Consider the following 20,784-nt stretch of genomic DNA (forward strand, 5'->3'; position numbering starts at 1 on the left):
ATGCATTTGTCAAGTTAAAATTAATTATCTGAAAGACTTTAATTTATATGAATATCTTTCAAGTCACTATCTGTCACTGAATGAGGTAACACTGGGGTAATGGAGCCTATAGCCCACTGATGAAAGCCCTTGCATTTACAGTATTTAGGAACTGGATGTCTGATTAAAACAAACTCAGCCAACTGTTTTGGGACTTAGTCTGCCAACACACACACTGCTATTGCTGCTTATCACCATAGATTCCACCAAAGAGAACGAAAGTGGGATCTTCATTATTGTAACTTTAAATCATTATTGTTTAATAACGACAGCTATTTGGGGGGTTATTATTTATTTTATTTATACCAAAAGGCTTAATAGGTACTCTAATGTCTACTTTATCTACTTTATCACTGTAACAGTTACACAAATCATGTGCAAAATCTAAATAAATATATTTTACTAATTTGAAAGTGCTATTACATTTTGTTCCTGGAATCCAGCCTGAATCTAGTCTTCTGCTGGGATCAGGATAATCCAGATTTTTGGAACAAAGATAACCCAACCCGGAAATTTTTTGAACAACACAAACTGAAAGTTTGATCCAGAGAGGAACCAAGATTGGATTTCATGATCTCATCTGATTTAAGAAATCTTTTTTCTCCTAAACAACCCATTTTCAAGATTTGATGCAATCTATAGCCAAAATCTGATCAGATTATTCTGAACAACTGAGCCCTGGATTTTTTTGACACAATGCTATTGTTGTTTCCAGAAAGATTTCCAGAAAGAGCTCCTTCACCTCCAGAAAACCTGTGAGAGGAATATTCCTGCGTTACAAATGAAATAAAGGGTCATGCTAAACAGTTCCAGCAGAAGTCTACATAGATGACAAGGGGCAAAACCCTCTTTTATGAGCAACCAATCTTCTAATACAGCAGTAAACGTATGATGTTTCACTTAGAGCGACTTTAATCAGATAGTTTAGACTGTATCTTGTATCATATTTCAGCACTGAGGAAGAAAAACAATGTAAAGCTGCAACAGTTTTCTCATACCCCTTTTCCACCAAATTAGCTCTCGTTTTTTAACTGGTTGCATTCAGGATTCTTGGAACCTTGGTGCTATCTAGCAAACCAGCCTGTATTTCCACCAATTTGGAGTAGAACCACTGTCAAAAATGATGCGTCATCAAATGAGTGCACAACAGAGATAAACAGTAGAATCACAATTGCTGATTACATTAATTATCTGCAAGCTTTTGTTCTGTTATTACAGATATTATTTTTTTATCCAAAAAGCAAGCATGGACCAACTGTTAATGAGACCACTGTTCACTCTTTTTTTCTGATGATTTCTTACTTCTCCATTGTTGCCTTCTCCATCCTCTCTACAATGTGTAGAACATGACACTCCCACTGATGATATCATTGTTCGCACTTCAGGTCAAGAAAAACCTGCTATCTTTTGGTTCCAGCTGAGAACCTACTTTTCGAGTTCTGAGCCAATTTATTTTTGGTCGAAATGTTCTAAATGGTTCAAAATACCAAAAACGGAACCAGTTCCATCCTGGTGGAAAAGGGGTATTAGAGACAGGAATAGGCAATAGTAAAATTACTTGAATGGCAATTGTGACACTGCAGACTGTGAGATTTTAGCAATCTTACAAATTAAGTTCAAGCTACACTGTGTGACATGGCTCTAATAAACTTGAGTACGACATCAGGTTTGATATATGCAGACTGTACAATGAGAGCGCCTACTGAATCGCAGGCTACAAGGTATGATCCAATAGCTTCCTATACTGAGTGTGCAAGGATTCTGCGTGGGTTATTACTTCTCCAACTGTGAAGCACAACATAGAGGTCATATTATTAAATAAGCTAGAGTTTTGTGGGCACGACTCCCACACATTTCTTTAAGCATGTTTTGCCTCCATGGCAAGGTGCTATCCAGTTGTTTGTTTGGGTTTAGTGCCAGTGCGTCATTTCATACTGCATTTCTATTGGTTAGTTTGTAGATGTAGGTGTCACACAGTGGGATGGTCATCCCAAATTTCTAACATTGTCAGAATTTTATACCATGCTGTCTCATCCTTGAACCTCTCTAACTGTGCAACATGACTACTGTTTTAGAGCCATGACCAAAGATAAAGCCATGTTTTTTTCACGTTGGTCATCTTTCGTCTGGGATAGCCCAAAATTGCACAGTGAATACCGAGCTTTAAAGATGACGATATGTTTTCACCTTACATCGATACTACTGGATTGTTGATCAATAAATCGATATATTGATCCAGTCAATGTATCATAGCACCCCCTGATGGCACCGGACATCAATATGATGTCAGAAAGATGTTGGACTCTTACATTGGACAGATGTTACATTTTGGTTGGAATAAAAATCAGGTTGACGATATTTTAAATGACATTTGAATTTCATGTTGTGTGAGTGTTTACATTATGATGTTTTGCAGACAATGGGATTTGTTCACTGTACAGACTAAATGTCAGCATTCTACATCAAGATGACTTTGGCATGAGATGTTTGAAAGACATCAGATATGGTTACTTAACAACACAACTTAAACCTACCAAAATATCAATGTCATCTGTCGTCAGTACTGGTCACCAGACGTCACAACCTAAATTGAACCAAATATCAACACTGAAAGACGTTGGTTGCCAGCTGGGTATTGTCTATCTTTTTCAACTGTACTGCATCTATCACCAAAACATCTAAAGCCCCCAGCCCTGATATTCACCCTGGTTTTGAATTAAATGAATTGTTTATCCTTTTTCCTACATGCCTCCATTGTACAACTTCCTGCAATGTGGCTGCCACTAGCCTCAGCTTTTAACAAGCTAGGTGCTGACCACGCCCATATGACAATCGCAGTGGTAATGCACTCAAAATGTCCCTTACTTTATTATACTGCTACTTTGGGATTTAGTTATAAACACACTGGTGTTTCCTGTATATCTACTAACTCCTGAAGGCCTCTTTCACCCTCCTCAATTTTTTTTCCAATCTGACCCCCCATCCTCCAACTTTCTTATCTCTTCTCACTGATATGAAAGCACATCAGAGTCGCTAGGCAATGTAGGCAGAGAAAAACAGCTGAGATGTTGACGTCCAACTTGCTATTCTCCTGCTGTGAGCCGGTGAGGGCTTTGGTAATGAGAGCCTGGGGACCTGGCTGAGCCTGCTGTGTGTGTGTGTGTGTGTGTGTGTGTGTGTGTGTGTGTGTGTGTGTGTGTGTGCGCGCGCGCAAGAGAGAGAGAGAGAGAGAAGAGTCTAATCTTCCTTGAGAACTTTATGACTGAGTGTTTGTGTGTGTTTCTGTATGTGCAGTTGGAAAGGAACCAGGTGTGACCATGTGGTTAAGGGTGTGTGTGTGTGCGTGCGTGTGTGCATACCTGCATGTGTGCATGTACGTGTTGGCCTGACAAGTTCAGTCACACACAGAAATACATTGTGGAGTGAGTGGTAAGCTGATGATGAGCATGAACAACCCCCCCCCCTTCTCTCCTGCTCTCCCCCCTTCCTCTTTTTCCTTCCCTGCCTTACCTTCCTCTATCTCTTTTCCTCCTTCCTTCTCTTGTTTCTCCTCCCTCCCTTCCTCCTCTCTAATCGCTGGACTAATTGACTAAGCCAGATTTGGCAACAGGCGTATTAGTGTCATTTCACACAACATGAAATGACCTATGCAGACAGTACAGCGGTGACAGTCAAGACTGAGTGGAGCCTGCAATGTTACCTTCACCAAATCCACTTTCCCACACATACATATACACACAGCAAATATGTTTTCCTGAATTGATAAAATGGCCTATTAACACCAGTTTCATGTGAGTGTTTGACCGAAATTGATGTATGACTATACTACTACCATTTTTAACTGAGGCTTTAGAATTTAATTTCTTGTAGAAAGATGTCAGGTGTTAAGTGTTAAAAATCTGATTTCCGTCGAGTGGCCCCCTGCATGCTGCTGGAACTGTGCAGTCCGCCCACGTCAGCCAACACAGGTGAAGAACCAGAGGGAAACATACTGCTTTACACACAGGTCAGCTTGCTTTTTTAAACCTAGAGCTGCCTTTCTCTGTTATTTTGGCTCCTTTTACCACAGCATCCTCAGGCTGGCCTGGACTTCATTTCTAGGAAATTTAATGGCACCGCAATGGTGTCATTCATACCGGCAGGTAAACAAGGTGTACGTGATTGTAGGTGTAGGAGCGGATGTACGGGGGGATGTATTGGTAGGAGGTTTTCTCTGATGATTAATCTTTCAGCGTCACTCAACTTCTGGCTGATATGTGTGTGTGTGTGTGTGTGTGTGTGTGTGTGTGTGTGAGTGTGTGAGTGAGAGTGCGTGCAGAGTAGACCGCCCTTACCGCTATGCGCGCTGAACCAGCGGGGTGCGATGTGCAGGGGCAAGGTGTCTGCCAGCGACCCCCGGGACCCCAGATAGAGCACCCCGTCCGTGTGGTGCCCTCCGCCCCCAGTGTCCTGGTAGCCGGTACCGTGGGGAGCGGCGGTAGTGCCCCCTGAACCCCCTCCGGCTCGATCCGAGTCCGTCCCTCTGGGGGTGTAGAAGCCGAAGGGCACGGCGGGGCTGTGCTCGATGCCCATCCCAGCCACAGAGCTTACCGAGCGGCTCCGCAGACCCATGGTGCCGCTCGGCCGGTAGTGGCCGAAGTGGGCCGAGGGTGGGACCGCGCTGTCATCCGTAGAGACACCGGGAAAAGCACCCCGGGGCCGCCCCGCCGTGCTCTGCTTTCCCCCCATCCAAAGCGGGAGACAAGTGGGTGGGGGTTCTGGGTGGAAACAGGAGGGGGCTCGGCTCGATCCGCAAAGGGTCGAGAGAGCCGAAACAGGCTGTCGCCCCCTCCCCTCACTCCTGTCTGTCTCTCGGCCTGCCTGTCTGTCCGTGTGTCTCAGCAGGCTCGTCAGCTCTGACTCTCTGCAGACGCAACAGCCCGTTTCGCTGCTGAGCGGAACATGAGCCCGCCCTGACGTCTGGATTCAGCTCACCCGCAGACAAAACCTCGACACAACCGGGGTATGGCTGACGAGCTGAATGACGCCGAAAGCCGGGAATGCCAAACAGATGTACACCACACTTCCCTTGTTGTCCCCTGGTGATTAAGACGGCTGTATCATTGCAGGCGGGACGCGGCAGCAACACGTTTATCCCGCCCGGCCCGGATCACAGCAGCGCCGCAATGTTCAGTCCACTGCTCTCGCCTCATCTGATCTCAGACATCGTGACAACTGTTGCTGTCTGTCTGACCGCCAAAAACGACGATCTGCCTTTGAAAAAAATGACGTCGCCGTCCGTGCTGTCTGTCTGGTCCGGTGGTCTCCAGTCGGAGGTCGCTTGTTTTTCTCGGAGATCGGGGTCACAGTGAAGCCGCTCCCCTGAGCTCAGATCGGCGCTCCGCTGCTGTCCGCTCCGCCGCCGCCGCCGCTGCTGCTGCTGCTACTAACCAGACAATGGAGGCGCTCAGTGCGCAAGCTCGGATCATAAATACAGACAGAACAGAAGACAGTGCTGGGAGAAGGCAAATAGGCTACACTTAGCTGTAGCCTAATTCCCAATCAAGGGGAATGGGCTTGGAAATTGTCTGCAGTGTTACCTTAAAGCCTTCTGAATCATGGGCATTTAACCAGGTAGCACACTCCTGCAGCCCAAATTAAGCTTAAATTAGATATTGTCGTTTCTAATGCAATTTATGATGAGGAACAGAGACTTCAAATAAAAATCTCAGGACTTCATGGTGAAGTCAGGCTGTTTATCTAAAAATACGAGCAAACGTGACATTCATGTTTTTTTAAATGTGATTTTATTGTTGGCTACTTTTAAACACATGTCCAGATATAATAAGAGACCGTTCGTTACTTGTGAGGAGGAAGGGGGTGATGTAAAAAGGGTGAGGCATGTCAACTTTTTTATTTTTATTTTTAAGCACAGGGGTTGGACTTACGTTGTTTTTTTTTTTTTTTGTTTGTTTGTTTTGTTTTGGGGGTTTTTTTTGGCTCAGGCGAGAGGCAGATAAATTGAAATGGTTGCATTTTGTATTTATTTTACCACAGATTTTTTAAGGAAACAAATTGCCAAAATTACACAACTTAACATAGCCAGATTTTCAAATTTCTGACAGTCCTTGGGCATATCATGCTTGACAAGCACTTCCATCAAAAAAAAAGTACTAACAAAAGTAGCGAAATTTCATCAGAATCACTCTATTCTGTCTCGTTTAGAATTTGAAAAAAAATAAACAATTTGCACAAACTAACCAGCATGCACAACAGGAGTGAAAAACCAAGGCTTTTTTTCAGCTCTTCAAGTCTAATGATGGGAGGGGTGTGCATTTTCCCCCAGACACTCAGGGAGGCTCAAGGAAAAATATCTGTAGCTTTCGGGAGGGTCCAAAATCAATTTGCCCCACAGCACCTCCCCTCCGCTGACAAGTAAAGAACAGTCCCTAAAATCCTTATATCTTACACAGAAATACAATTTATTCACAGAGATGCACACAAGGTTTGGAAGTTTGACATATTTAAAGGGCAAAGGAATCCACTCTGTTGAGTTTATATCTTAATTCATCTGCTAATTTAGGTATAGAAATCGAGTTACCTTGTCTTTTCCATTACCCATGATCCTCTGCTCCCCTACACTGTCAGGCCCTCAGATAGCATATTGCTGTCATTACCAAGTTATGCACAGATTTTTTCCCACCATATGCTAAATTATTGGGATTACTGGCTCACATGTTTTGTTTGGGATTACTTGGTCTAATCCTGAGCGTGTGTGTGTGTGTGTGTGTGTGTGTGTGTGTGTGTGTGTGTGTGTAATCAGGCTGTTTTTGGCTCTTTGTTTCTTCACAATAACACACAGCCAGCCTTGTAGTCTTCTTGGCCTCACTACCCAATAAGGTAAACTATGGTAAAGTACTTACTGCAATATGTGTTAATCTATCCTGCTATAATGACAGCAGGCCTATAAATGGTCCCCTCTCTACTCCTCAGACATTTTCTCTCTCTCTCTCTCTCTCACACACACACACACACACACACACACACACACACACACTATCAACTCAAATGGTTCTAATTTGATATAAGACCACAAGGAGATAATACAAGAGCATTACAGGGCCAGGGCAACTCTTTTGGTTTCATTTGAGTCCTTCTGGCTGTTATCATTAGATGTAGAGTAACTGGGAAGGCTTACCACACATTCAAATTAGCCCATGACGCAGACAGGATCTTCGAATTAATAACAGTGACTGTTATAGACTGTCCTTACAGCCTTCTTGGGTAATGAGTAAAGGAGGAGATCCATGGTGTTTTCTGACACGGAGGAGAGAATACTGCGCTTTCACACAGTATAAATTGTACTACCCTTGCAGCACATAATCTTCTGCGAAGCTAGACGGCCAGTTAACATCTCAAAAGTCCTCCAATTAACACACAAAGCTTGCTTTTCTTTTATTTTACTGAAGTCTTGTTTTGGTAGTTATATAAGTCATAACAAACCTGGGATAAAGTTTTGAAGTGGGGTTGTATGGGGTACTCATTCATAGTGTATTACAAATAACAGCTGTTGGTCAGCATGCACCCAGCTTGGAGAAGCATGCCAGAGTCTGACACGGAAGCTAAGCAATGTAATGCTGTGGATGGGGTCAGCAACAAAACGTTTTTAACCACATAAAAAAAGTTCAACTAAAAAAAAATCAATATCATTTTAAGTGGACACTTTGAGAGTATATCCACTGCTTTACTTCTGTCAGGCAGCCCAGTTAGTGTTATTGTGTGACTTTGGTGAATCTGAACTAATCCTTTTAAATGCAAAAGTCACAATAACAGAAAACAATTACTGTTATCTCCTGTGTTCAGCAATGTTAAATTACAGTTTTTCTAAATTAAGTCTGGCTTTGGAGAGAAACAGAATAGTATATAATAGCATTTTCCTGTTGGAAGTCGTTGTCTGACATTAAGGTAAAGCAGTGAAAATACTCTAAATATAGTGTGCATTTGAACTGATGTGATTTTGTTTGATGGGCCTAGAATACCTTTTGTTGTTGACCCTTCCAAGGCAGTAGATTGCTGAGTTTCTGTATTGGACTCCAGCCTGCTTCTCCAAACTGGGGGCGTGCCAGTTGAGAATCAGAAATACTTTATTGATCCCTGAGGGGATCGTCGTTCATCTCCTGAAAAACTCGTGTCTGCGCAATGCTTTTTGTCCCTACGAGGCCACCGTCATTTACCCAACGGGAGGGGTGAGCGAGTGAGCCCTGCAATCTAGAATTTGACCACTGATGTCACTGTTTTCAACCCATTTTACACACTGGCCCTTTAATAGAACTGTAGGGGTTGATAGATCAGGGAAACTTCCTCAGGCAGGTGTTCATCATCTGGGAAAACGTGGAGAAATCAGACCAAAATCCATGTATTAATAAACATTTATTAATGCTGACATACTTTTTTATTAGATGGCGAGAAACCAGTTATTACTGGATTACCATGAAGAAAAGGTAGCATGCACAGCTCCAATAATCTTAAACAATAAGCACGGTGGACAGTTGTGGAGAGAGTTTAAAAACAAGCAGAACATCAGCACTCTCTGTGGTTGGCACCATGCAGAAAATTTACAATTTTTAATATGGACAAGAATAAACAGAAACATAGGCCTACTTGTTTCACCTACAAAGCTATTATCAGCTTGGCTGTGTTTTAGTGAGTTATCACTGTTTCCAGCAAGGCGAGACACCTGCTATCTACAGACCACTGTTTGAGACCAACAAACAAAAAGCAAGCTTTGGTCATTGTGTTTCTGGCAAGCTGCAAACTCTGGGGCTGAAAAATGAAGCCAATGCATAAGAGCCAAAATCGCAGTTCCTCTAATGTCCAGTTGAGGCTGGCTCCTAAAGCCAGTGAATCCCCCATGTTTAAAGGTCCAACTTTACAGCAAAAAAAACAAAAACTGTTTAAAACCTGGTACAAAAACAGTTTTGGTCTCTATAGCTGATTTCAACATTTATAACAACTGTATGGGGGCTGAATTCACATATCACTCATCCATTTCCATTTTTAAGACTTACAGTTACACAAGGCTGTAGCCATGGAGTCAACACTGGGAGGGACCAAATCTGCACGCCCCCACCCCCACCCTCCAAAACACACACATTATAACGTGTAATTTGGACCCAAAAGCAGTACACTGGAAATCAGTAATGACCTTCAGTATCACGGCAGCAAAACAGAAACTTGAGCAGTGTTGGGCAAGCTACTTGGAAAGTGTAGTGAGCTAAGCTACTAGTTACTCTAATATGAAGCTTCACTACATCAAAGCTATCACCCTCAGAAATGTAGCAAGGTAAGCTACAGCAAAATGAAAGTAACTAGTGCAACTACATCCAGGCTTTTTACTAAATTGAACCAACTTTGTGCCAAGTCAGTGTTATCTTACTGATCAATAAAACTGTCAGTCGAACAGATAGGCAGGTAAAAAAGTTAAGTTCAATTGTTTATTGAACAGTGAGCTGCACTAACTCCCAACACGACTCAAACCACAACAGCAAGAATGAAGACCTGCTTCAAACAGTCACAACATGGTCAAAAACGTACATGCGTGTGTGTATGTGTGTGTACACTGTAAAAACTCAAAATCTTACCAAGAATATTTATTTCTGTCAAAACAAATCTCATTACAATTGAAATACAACTCATCACCTAAAAAGTAACTTGTTTATAGACAACTCTTACTTGTTCCAGGAAAATTTTCACTTGAAATAAGTAGAAAAAAAATCTGTCCATGGAGCAAGTTTTTTTTTCTTATTGCAAGCAAAAAAAAACAACAACTTTGCTCCATGGACAGATTTTCATACTTATTTCAAGTGAAAATTTGCTTGAAACAAGTATTTTTTTTAAGTGTAAAGAGATTTGTTTTGACTAGAAATGAGGCTATTAAACACATTTTAGTAAACACATTTTATAGTGAGCACCACACACATGTCCCCTACAAATCCCAACCGTGTTTACAAAGTTTGAATGAATGAGATGGACGCAAAGGAAACAGAGGCTGCGCATTGATCCTTTTGTCTCTGTCTGCAGGAACGAATAAAAAATCCCATTCATGATGGGGTCAAATGGATTATGTGCATAATTAACCACAAAACAAGCAAATACTTCATCTTAATGACATATAACACTCATTATGCTTCAGCTGAATCCTCTAAGTAAATGACCATGTTGAACTGAAATTAGTTTATCACGTTAAATGTCCGAAATTGTATGAAATTGCTCCAGTGCGTTAAACCAATCTTTGTGCAGAATCACACAGCCTGATATGCCCTGGCAAACACAGTAGGACTGCTGTACAGACCGTTGGTCTTTCTTACCCTAACTCTGGTTATTTTCTGAAAGCACAGAGCAAAGAAATGTCTTTTTTCTCCCCTGGTCTGTTGTCAGCAGAGAGTGGCGGCTGCAGCGGGGATTTCAGCAACACGGACAGCGTGCGTAAAAAGACTTGACAAGCGTCTCCTTTAAATGTGTTTGCTGCTAGCGAAATTATACATAATAAATGAAGACAGTGACATATTTTCAATAAAAAAATGAGTTGAACATTCATTTCAAGTTTTTGTAGTACAACGAATTTCAGAATTGTGCGAGTGCAGTCAATTTCGGAGTGGGGGTTGTTCGGAACGGCGGGGTTTGGGAATATTCAATATGCTCCGTCCACAGTCTCTTATCCACTGTCACTAACATTATGTCTTACGCAATGACAGCCGCTAGTTTGGCTGATAGTGAATTATTACTAACAAGCTCAAATGACAGCTCTCTGTATGTAGACTAACTTAGTTTGACACTTATCTTAAAAGACTTTTAAATTTAGCTGCTGGCTGAGACAAACAGCCTCTACTCTCTACACCAGCACTAATGTTACCATGTTACCAGCCAATAAGCTCACAGAGCTGAAGATAGGGCACACACCGAATCATCTACGTCATCACGCTAATTTGAATACATTTTCCAGAACTTTGAGGTGCGGTGGAAACACAAACCACACAGATTACCAGGAATTCTTTTACCAAGGTAAATAAATTCCTGGTAATAAAAGTTCCATGAAATGTTGGGAAAGGGGAAAAGGGGCTATTGCTTGCCTGGAACATTACCCATACAGCAGTCTGGCAACATCATTGATGGCAACCATGGCAACCAGCCTTGGCATTCTGCTACGGCAACTCCACTTGGACAAACCACACACAGAACTGCAATATTTGAACTGATAGTAATAATAACGGGGATTTGTTATGTTTAGTTATAATTATGATGATTACATTATTTCGGATGGTGATATGTGGTTGCCTATCGTAGAATAGCAATGAAAAAAAACAGTTTTTTTCGTTGCTGTTTTTCAGTTTCAGTTATATATTGCAGGGGACATTCTGGGCATATTTGAACATTGGGGGTGGGTGTGTCCCTTTCGTATACCATGTACTATATGGTGACTACTGCCCTGCTGTTACATATAATTAAGGGTGTAGATGCTTTGAGTGACAAGCTGTCTGCAGATAGTGTTCTCGGCTTCTCAGTCAGATCCACCCCTGACTCCACCAGCCTCTCACCCAAGAATGGTCATTTCTGGCGCCAAAACATTAAGATGGCAATGGCTGAAATACCTAACTTTAGGCTTCAAAGTGGGAGACCACAAGCTAATAGGTGACATCACTGTAGCTATGTAGCTGTAGCAGCTCACTGCTGCTGCTACTCTCGACCATGTTCAACCACACCCGTTCACACTGCATGGACTTGGAACACAACAACGCGAAATTCCGCACTGCATCCATACCACGCCTGTGTGTATGGTTTAAACGCGGAAAAGCGCTGCGTGAATATTCCGCAAATCGATCCTGTATTTCCGCATCGTGGCAGTGCGAATGAACCTTTAGACCTCTGCTCACATAAAGAAGAACTGTTTCGGCTTAGATCAGAACATCTGGCCCCAGCACAGTCTTACAGCCAGTGTGATTACGGCTTTTCTGATTCACACTCTTCCCTGGATGAGAGGTTAGCACCTCCTTCACTCAGTAAGTGGAAATCTTTCCCACCAGACCCGAAGTCTTTGGGAATGAAGTCAGCTCCCCAACCTCCACCAACAGACAGAGGTAACAGTGACCTGACTCTCCACATCTCAGACACAGAAGTTGAGGAGACATGTAGTTTATCTTCCACAAGATATTCTGGCCCATGTCTTTCTCAAGCCCCTTTTACACTGCCAGATTTTCCCCGAATGTTGGGTTGTTTTGCTGGCAAGCTGCAAGCGTTTAGACACACAGAACCGGATTGGCGAGTTGATCCGAGGTGCCCAATTTTCCGTCTCGTAGAGTAATCATATTGGCAGAACCCTTTTATTTTAAAAAGACCAAGGCAGCCTTCTGCAAGGGGAGGGGCTGTTGAAGACTTGTGGGGGGAGCTGTTGATGACGCCGCACATGCAACCCACTGGCGGTGGATAAACAGGAAACAGCTGATAGCAGGAATTAGCGAGCCGCTAGTAGCAAGAGGGAAATGCAAACCTGACAGACACTGTAAAGATAAGCAACCAGGGAGACAAGGAATTGCATGCCCCCCTTGCCCTCACAAACGAAGAGGCCATGACAGGAATGGTGAAGAACGGGCCGACTTACAAGAGAATAGCCGAAGGACTGACCAGCTGTGGCTATCCTCCCACGTCACTGTTTACGTCACATGCTGAGCTACACGTTTTGTTACTTGCTCACGCCCCCTGGACCAGCCCAGATGCTCTCTTGCTTGTGAGATGCCAAGCAGCTTACACCATCTCTGACCAACTCAGAGGCCATGGCCCCAAACCACTAAAGGGAGGGCAATTGCTCACAGACTCTCTATTTCCTGGACCACGATTTGCCCAAGCTCAAGGCAGAGGCAAACCTGAACCAGGATACTTAGATTTGCAAGCACAAGGTTTGCAACTAGCTTTCTAGCAACAAGGAGAACCAAGTGAGTTAGCACACAGCGTCTAACTCTGCAAAGACCCTGAGCAACCAGCTTCCTTGGAGTTTCACCTTTGAAACAAGGACACAAGAAAAATGCATCTGGAACCACAGTTTTTTAAGTTTTGATAAGTTCAAACACTTCAAAATTGCCTGCCTAATGTACAAGGCGCTACATGGGCTAGCACCTCCCCCATTAAACAAATTCATTAAGCTGAGAGCAGATAGTGGCTTGTCCAGGAACACCATTATTGGCGTTATTGGCAGTAAATACTGGAATAGTTTACCTCTTGTAATTAGGGAATGTCCCACATATTAAGCTTTTAAGCAACTTGAAGAGATGGCTTAATACAAATCAGATATGTGGTCATAACTAACCTGCTTGTAGCCCCCATCCTGCTTATTTCTTCCCTTTATATGTGCTATACAACCAGACCAAACAGATATGTTACCATCATGTTTAATTATGTTTCAAGTGAGCAACATGCAATTAATAACAGCACAAAGCACTGTCTGTCTGTTTGTTAGGGAACCTTCTCAGGACGTGGTCTGGATGTGCCAGTGACAAGCCAGACCTGTCCTTGTACACATACATACAACTTGTATGTAACTCAGTGTAATTGTGCGTACATAAATACATCTACGTATTCTAATTTAAGTGCAATAATACCTGCACACACATTTGCATGTGCTATAGGGCATTATGCAATATAAACTAGCATGTCATAAACCTGTGCAATCTGGTGGTGTGCAATTCAATTAGCATTTTAACATGGGCAATGTGCAGTAATATTAACCCTTAAAAACCATTGCACCTTAGCACTTGAGCACTTAGCACATCGCACTTTAATTTAGCACCCAAGCACTTCTGCTTTGGTCCCTCAATTCTTGGTCTATCGTGTCTGTATTGCTGTTCGCTATACGTTTGTTTATTTGTCATTGTTTTGTTTTTGTTTTTTGTTTTGTTTTGTTTATGATTTGTTAAAGGAGCAATAAGCGAAATCGTTTCACCGCTAGGTTCGCTGTTGTGCACTGCCTGTAGAGCAAAACAAAGTGTGTCGTGAGCCACTCCTCCCTCTACCTCTGCTCTCCAACACCCCCCCAATCAAGGAGCCGTTTGGCCTACGAAGCAAAATGGCTGACAACAGATAACTACCAAAATGGCCGAATCAAGGCTGCTTCAGTTTCGGGGGAGGTGTTTGTCTGACCGTGTGGTCAGGACAAAGACAAAGGAAAAGAAGCGGGAACTTTGGAATGCCTGTTTGGGTGTAGCTCTGTTGAAAGCCTATTTGCTGATGAGTCTATGTCAATGTGATTTGTGTTGCAAACGGTCTGGATTAGTGCAGAGATTGTTTAGTTGTGTGCAAGAATCTGTCTGTCAACAGTATTAGCAAAGTAAACACTTTGGCGAAGCCAACTAATCAATGACCTAACTGCAATCTATCACAACAATAACTCAGTAAACAGCATCAAATCACATACAACAAGTTAAACAGTCTTGCTTAGCCTGTAAAGCTGTGATAAGCTATGCCCAGTTGTTACATTACCGATCCTTGAATAGATGGGAGAAAGAGTCACTTGGTGGTGTACTGCTCTGTTAGCCGGCAGAAGAAGGCTGGGAAGATGGTTCCAGGTGCAGTCTTTGTTGTTCTTTGTTCCAGAGGTTCTGATCCGAGGAAGCCAGTCGCTCGGGGTCCTTGCAGATTTAGACGCTGGGTGCTAACTCACTTAGTTCCTTGTAGCTGGAAAGCTAGTTGCAAACCTTGTGTTCGCAAGTGAGTCTCTGATCAATTGCCCTCCCTCCACCGGTTCTGGGCCTCTGCTGTTCCAGGCCCAGCCAGAAAGAGGTGTTAGCTGCTACAGCAGCTGGAGCAAGAAGAGAAAGTTCTGTGGAAGGGAGCAGATCTTGTACAGATGCCTGTGACATCACAGAATCACATGTCACTGTAAAAGGTCTTATCCAATCAAGTTTTGGGACTTGAGTCTCACTGAGGTGTGAGGTGTGATCTCCTGTGGAGATGGGTGTCGCATAGCCCTCTTTGTTTGAAGACAAAGAGCATGCAGAGGAAAAAGCCTTTAAATTGTCCAGTGATGATTTTACCAAATGATGAACCATTTGTGGTCCTGTGAATCCCAACACTACTTTATGAATAGGCCTAAATATAATTTTGGAATCATACCTGCTCTCTGTTTAATGTTGCACAAGGGTGAATGAATAGTCAACCTCTGCTGTGTCAAGAACTCCGAAACCCTTCAGGCTTTACTCTTAATTTTGGTCATGGTTATTATTTAATTACTAATCAAAATTCCAAATTAATAGTTTAGCACATTTTATGAGACTGATATCTTTAACTGGCTATCATTTTCTCTTTCCAGGAACGGTGCCCCACGAGGTGATTTAATGTTAATTAAGTCACATTATTTAACACAATTATTAATTATTATTAATAATTATTAATTATTTCCGATAGCCAATTTACAACATTAATGGTGTCCCCTTGGTGAGGCCTAATATTGTTGTTCCCAACACAATTGGTGCCTCCATGTGACACCCTAATTTATGTTCCCTACAGAAATGGTGCCTCCATGTGATGCCTAATTTATGTTCCCTACAACACTTCAATTAATAAATTCTTGAAGAGCGAAGATCAGCCAAGTGACGCCAAGACAGGCTGGGAAGTTGGCAGGAAGTGTTACTGATACCTCAAGTCTGCAGCCGCTTTGAAGTTACACCGCTTGTTGCAGGCACAAATTAATTTCAAACTAGAATTACCACCCTACGGTTGTATGTCTCTAGGCACCAGTCAAGTTTCTCCTACAGTTTACATCAATGTCTGTGAAAACATGAATGCTTCACACCCATTGTGCCCCGCCAGCACAGGAGATCTATACAATCAGCACAGTGTCAAGGTGGACACCCAAGATTAGTGTCACCAATTCAGTATCTGACCTTCTGTCTCCCCATCTTTTCCTGAGATATGACGTTGAATAATGGCCAGAAAAGTGTTTTATGTAGAAGTAAGTGAATAACAGACAGCTAATTAACAGAGATGGCAAACTAGGTCACTAACATGGATAATGCAAGTACGATGCTGAATAATTTAAACTTTGTGGACCTTGAACTATGGACAAATCTGGACCCTGTGGCTAAACCAGTTGGGAACCACTGTCTTGAGATATCACGTTCACAAGAATGAGAAAGATGAGGTCACATAGACTTGAACTTTGACCACCAAAATCTTATCTGTTCATTGTCGAGTCCAACTGAATGTATGTGGCAAATTTGAAGAAATTCCCTCAGGTTGTTCTTGAGATATTGCAGGTTATTCTTGAGATATTGCTTTCACTAAAATGAGATGCAGTGCAAGGTCACAGTGACCTTTGACCTTTGACCCTTGACCACCAAAGTCTAATCACTTCATCCTCAAGTCCAAGTGGATGTTTGAGTCAAATTTTAAGAAATTCCCTTAAGGTGTTCTTGAGATATCATGTTCCTGAGAATGAGACAAATGCAACGTCACAGTGACCTCGACCTTTAACCACTGAAATCTAACCAGTTCATTGTTGAGTCCAAGTGAGGAATTGTGCCATATTTAAAGAAATTCCCTTGAAACGTTCTTGAGATATCATACTCACTAGGATGGGTTTGGACGCACAACTTAAAAAAGTAATGCCTCTGGCCATGGCTATCGCTTGCACAGAGGCGTAACAAAAACAAAAACAAAACAAAAACCACCAACATTTGAACTCCCTGTATTATGGTCCATACCATACAACAATACCAGAATAATTCTGGTGAAGATCACTTAATGTCTTTTGTTATGATTTGTTTAGAACAGGCAACATTTAAGATATTAGTCTAAAAATAACACAGCTGAAGTTTTGTGTGTAGTGGTAGGATGTAAACTGCACCAAACCCTCTGAATGCACAGAAATAAAAATGAGGACATGGCCTCAGTGTGCTGGACAGTAGCAGCAGCGCTGAGCACAACCAGCTGCCAAAAAAACGACACTCACACTGTACCCATAACAGTATGACCACAGGAAGAAGGAAGTGACAGCAACAAAGACACAATGAGGTTTATGTCAAACATGCGTGAATTTGCAGTATTTGCAACTACATACACACATGCATCCACATGTTCTTGCGTTCATACACAACCACAATCTGAAATCTCTTGTCACTAGTTCAGCGATGCCTCTGTGCAACCACTGCTTCATGAGGTTTAAAAAGGGGACGAGGCAAAAATGGTGTATGTATGTATTACATGAATCTGTTCATTTATTATTGTATTTTGAAAGGTAGCTTTATTGCCAAGGTGTTCGAATTTTGCTTTCTTTTCATAGAAAATTTACTTTTGAACACAATTGTTGTAACAAGCAACTCAAACAACTGCCAGTTAGCAAAAAACACCAAGTTTACACTAATACACTGTCCAAACCAAACCTACCACTTAGCCATGACCTCTTAGCCCATCCCTAACTAATCCTCATTAGCTTTTTCTTAACTTCAGTTTAGTGTGTTCAATTCCACTTTTTTACCTCGATAATTTTTGTTTAACCTAATTGAATGTATTCAATGAATTTCGGACTTCAGTATGTTTTTACACCTCAGTTAAATGTGTTCAATGGAATTTGGTAGGAGAGAATTAAGGGTAGGTGTGGGAGGGAGGGGTTATTGTGACAGTGGGGAAAAGCAGCATTTATATTGTATGAATTGTGGGCAGACTTAAGCAATAAGTTTAACAGAAATGTACATGTAGTCTTCTAAGAGCCATGTACACAATTCTGGTCTACTGGCAATGAGTCTTGTGGGTTTTCCTGTGTTTAAAAAACCTGCATACAGTTGGTTGGAAATGGGGTTCTATAGAGCTGCTGGTTGCAGCTAAAAAATATAATCTACACTGACATGGCATTCAGTGATTTCATTAAAACCATTTAAACCAATAAATATAATTAATTATATCATACAATATGACCTTATTCAATACAATCACTTTAGGCAGTTTTAAATAGAGACTTTAATGTACCTCAAGTGGCTGTGCATGGACTAGTTATTCATTCCTATGTTCAGTTAATGGCTGCAAGCTATGATAACAATATTACAGGCCATCAGTGACAGAAATGAGTTGACAGCATTTTACTGAATCCATCTTCTAACACACTGCATGTGTCCCACACGCTGTCCGCATGAGCTGACGGGATACACTGCTGACACCCTGTGGTGGAAACATAGTATTAAATCTTCAAAAGAAAACACGCTTTCCAAACCCACCAGCAGAAACGGTTGGCATGTTTTCTTAAAAAAACAAATTGCTAAAATTACACCATTTACAATAGCCAGCGAAACCTTTTGGATTTTATAGTTTTTCCCGTATAAATTGAAATGGCTATATTTTGTATTTATTTTTTCCACAGATTTTAAGGGGAAAAAATAGCCAATTTTACACCATTTATCATAGCCAGAAATTGTAAAAACATAAATTATTGCTGAATTTTCAAATTTAAGGACACATAAGAGTCACTCTCATCATTTGGTCACTTTATTTTACATTTCATTTAAAATTTGGCCAGAAAATAAACCATTTGCACAAACTACCCAGCATGCAAGAGTGAAAAACTGAGGCTTTTTTTCCAACTCCAGGATTTCAACTTCAACTTCAACTTTCAAACATCAAAGGGTAAGTTTTAAAACGAACTATTTCACTAAATTTTAGTGGAGGGAGGGTCACACATTTTCCCCAAATCACTCAGGGAGGCTTAAGGAAAAATATTTGTAGCTTCTTGGAAGGTCGAGAAAACACCCCAGCCACCCCCTTCTTGTGATAGTCCTTAAATTACTCTACAATGCCAAGATTGTATGGCTGTATGGGGTACCGATTCATAGTCTATGAAATAAATAGAGTAGATGTCAGTTGGCACATCCCCAGTTTGGAGAAGCAGGCTGGAGTCTGATAAGGAAGCTGAGCAATATACTGTGAAGGCTGGTGTGTGTGGACCCAAGTGCAAAAAAAGGAATCAAGGCAGAAGTATAAAAATCCACAAATGAGCTCTTCAATCCAGGAGGTAGCAAGGGTCAAAATCCAAAAAGGCAGTCAAAATCAGGCAAACAAAGCAGACAGGGAACAGGCAGATATCCAAAAGTCAAAAATACCAAAACTGGTCTTACATAGGAGGCAAACAGAGAACAGAGCACAAGCAAGCTTGAACACAGGGTAACAAAGACAGTCTGGCAAAGAAAGGGGAAAGAGACAGGGTTCAAATACACTGGTGAACGAGACACAGGTGAAACACATTCGGGCGGAGACAGCAATCACAGTAGCGGGAAAAAACAGGAAGCAAAACTAACAGCAACATAGCCGTAGACAGACTACAAAATAAAACAAGAAATGCATACAAAATGAAATACAGATCCTGACATATACTGCCATGGAGGGGTCTGCAGCATAACATATTTTTAGCCACCTAAAAAAGTCCCACCTAAGAAATCAATGTCAGTTTAAATGTATGCTATATTGAGAAGATGTTCAATGCTTTACCCAGGGGCGTAGACAGTGCAGGTGGTGTTGTTGCACTGGGACCCATGGGATGGGGGCCCTCCAATAATGTGTTGGGCAGAGAACAGGCCCTTGTGAATGACTGATCAGAAATATTCCTGTGTTCAAATAAGAACTTGCGTTAAAATAAAAATGTGCTATATATGCCCTTGAAAAGGCAAACCCACCTATATCAGTTTTTTTCTTCTGTTTTTTGTGTGTGAAATAGTCATTAATAATCTATAGCTTTTGATTTTTTAACTCTACAAAACTATATAAAAAAATATATACAAATGAGGGGCGGCATGGTGGTGTGGTGGTTAGCACTGTCGCCTCACAGCAAGAGGGTTCCCGGTTTGATCCCGGGTGTGGGAGTCCTTCTGTGCAGTCCTCCCACAGTCCAAAGACATGCAGATTAGGGACTAGGTTAATTGATAACTCTAAATTGTGTGTAGGTGTGAATGTGAGTGTGAATGGTTGTCTGTCTCTATGTGTCAGACCTGCGATAGTCTGGCAACCTGTCCAGGGTGTACCCTGCCTTGCCTGATGTCAGCTGGGATAGGCTCCAGCCCCCCCGCGACCCTCAAGAGGATGAAGCTTTTAGAAGATGGATGGATGGATGGATGGATGGATGGATGGATGGAAATCAATCAATCAATCAATTTTATTTATAAAGCCCAATATCACAAATCACAATTTGCCTCACAAGGCTTTACAGCATATGACATCCCTCTGTCCTTATGACCCTCACAGCGGATAAGGAAAAACTCCCCAAAAAAAACCCTTTAACGGGGAAAAAAAAAACGGTAGAAACCTCAGGAAGAGCAACTGAGGAGGGATCCCTCTTCCAGGACGGACAGACGTACAATAGATGTCGTACAGAACAGATCAACATGATAAATTAACAGTAATCCGTATGACACAATGAGACAGAGAGAGAGAGAGAGAGAGAGAGAGAGAGAGAGAGATGCAGGACAGACAGTAATGACAGTAGCTTACAACAACACCACAGTTACTTAAATAATTTCTCATTTTATTTAATATTTTTTGTCTTGTACAGATTTGCAATAGTGATATTAGTGATTACCCAATACTGGGTAATATGTATTGGCTTCCCCAAACTGGAGGTGTGTTTACTGACATCTGCTGTATGCAGTACACCAACTATGGATAAGTGCCTCATACAACCTCACTTCAAAATATCCAAATTAATTAATTACAGGCACTAGTAATACAGAGGTGATAAAATCT

The 20,784-nt window shown here is 41.9% G+C and overlaps 2 protein-coding genes across 2 annotated transcripts in view; one reads left to right on the forward strand and one right to left on the reverse strand.

Annotated features, from left to right (window-relative positions):
* znrf1 (zinc and ring finger 1) overlaps nt 1-5,490 on the reverse strand; it is a 177,583-nt gene extending 172,093 nt beyond the window's left edge. The window contains exon 1 of the mRNA XM_049574526.1: nt 4,374-5,490. Within this exon, the coding sequence (XP_049430483.1) occupies nt 4,374-4,767 (394 nt within the window). The 5' untranslated portion in view covers nt 4,768-5,490. The remainder of the gene's footprint in view (nt 1-4,373) is intronic.
* LOC125887559 (general transcription factor II-I repeat domain-containing protein 2-like) overlaps nt 1-20,784 on the forward strand; it is a 476,753-nt gene that overhangs the window by 421,632 nt on the left and 34,337 nt on the right. The gene's annotated exons all lie outside the window — the stretch shown is intronic.

Source organism: Epinephelus fuscoguttatus, linkage group LG4, assembly GCF_011397635.1.
Source record: "Epinephelus fuscoguttatus linkage group LG4, E.fuscoguttatus.final_Chr_v1".
NCBI lineage: Eukaryota > Metazoa > Chordata > Actinopteri > Perciformes > Serranidae > Epinephelus > Epinephelus fuscoguttatus.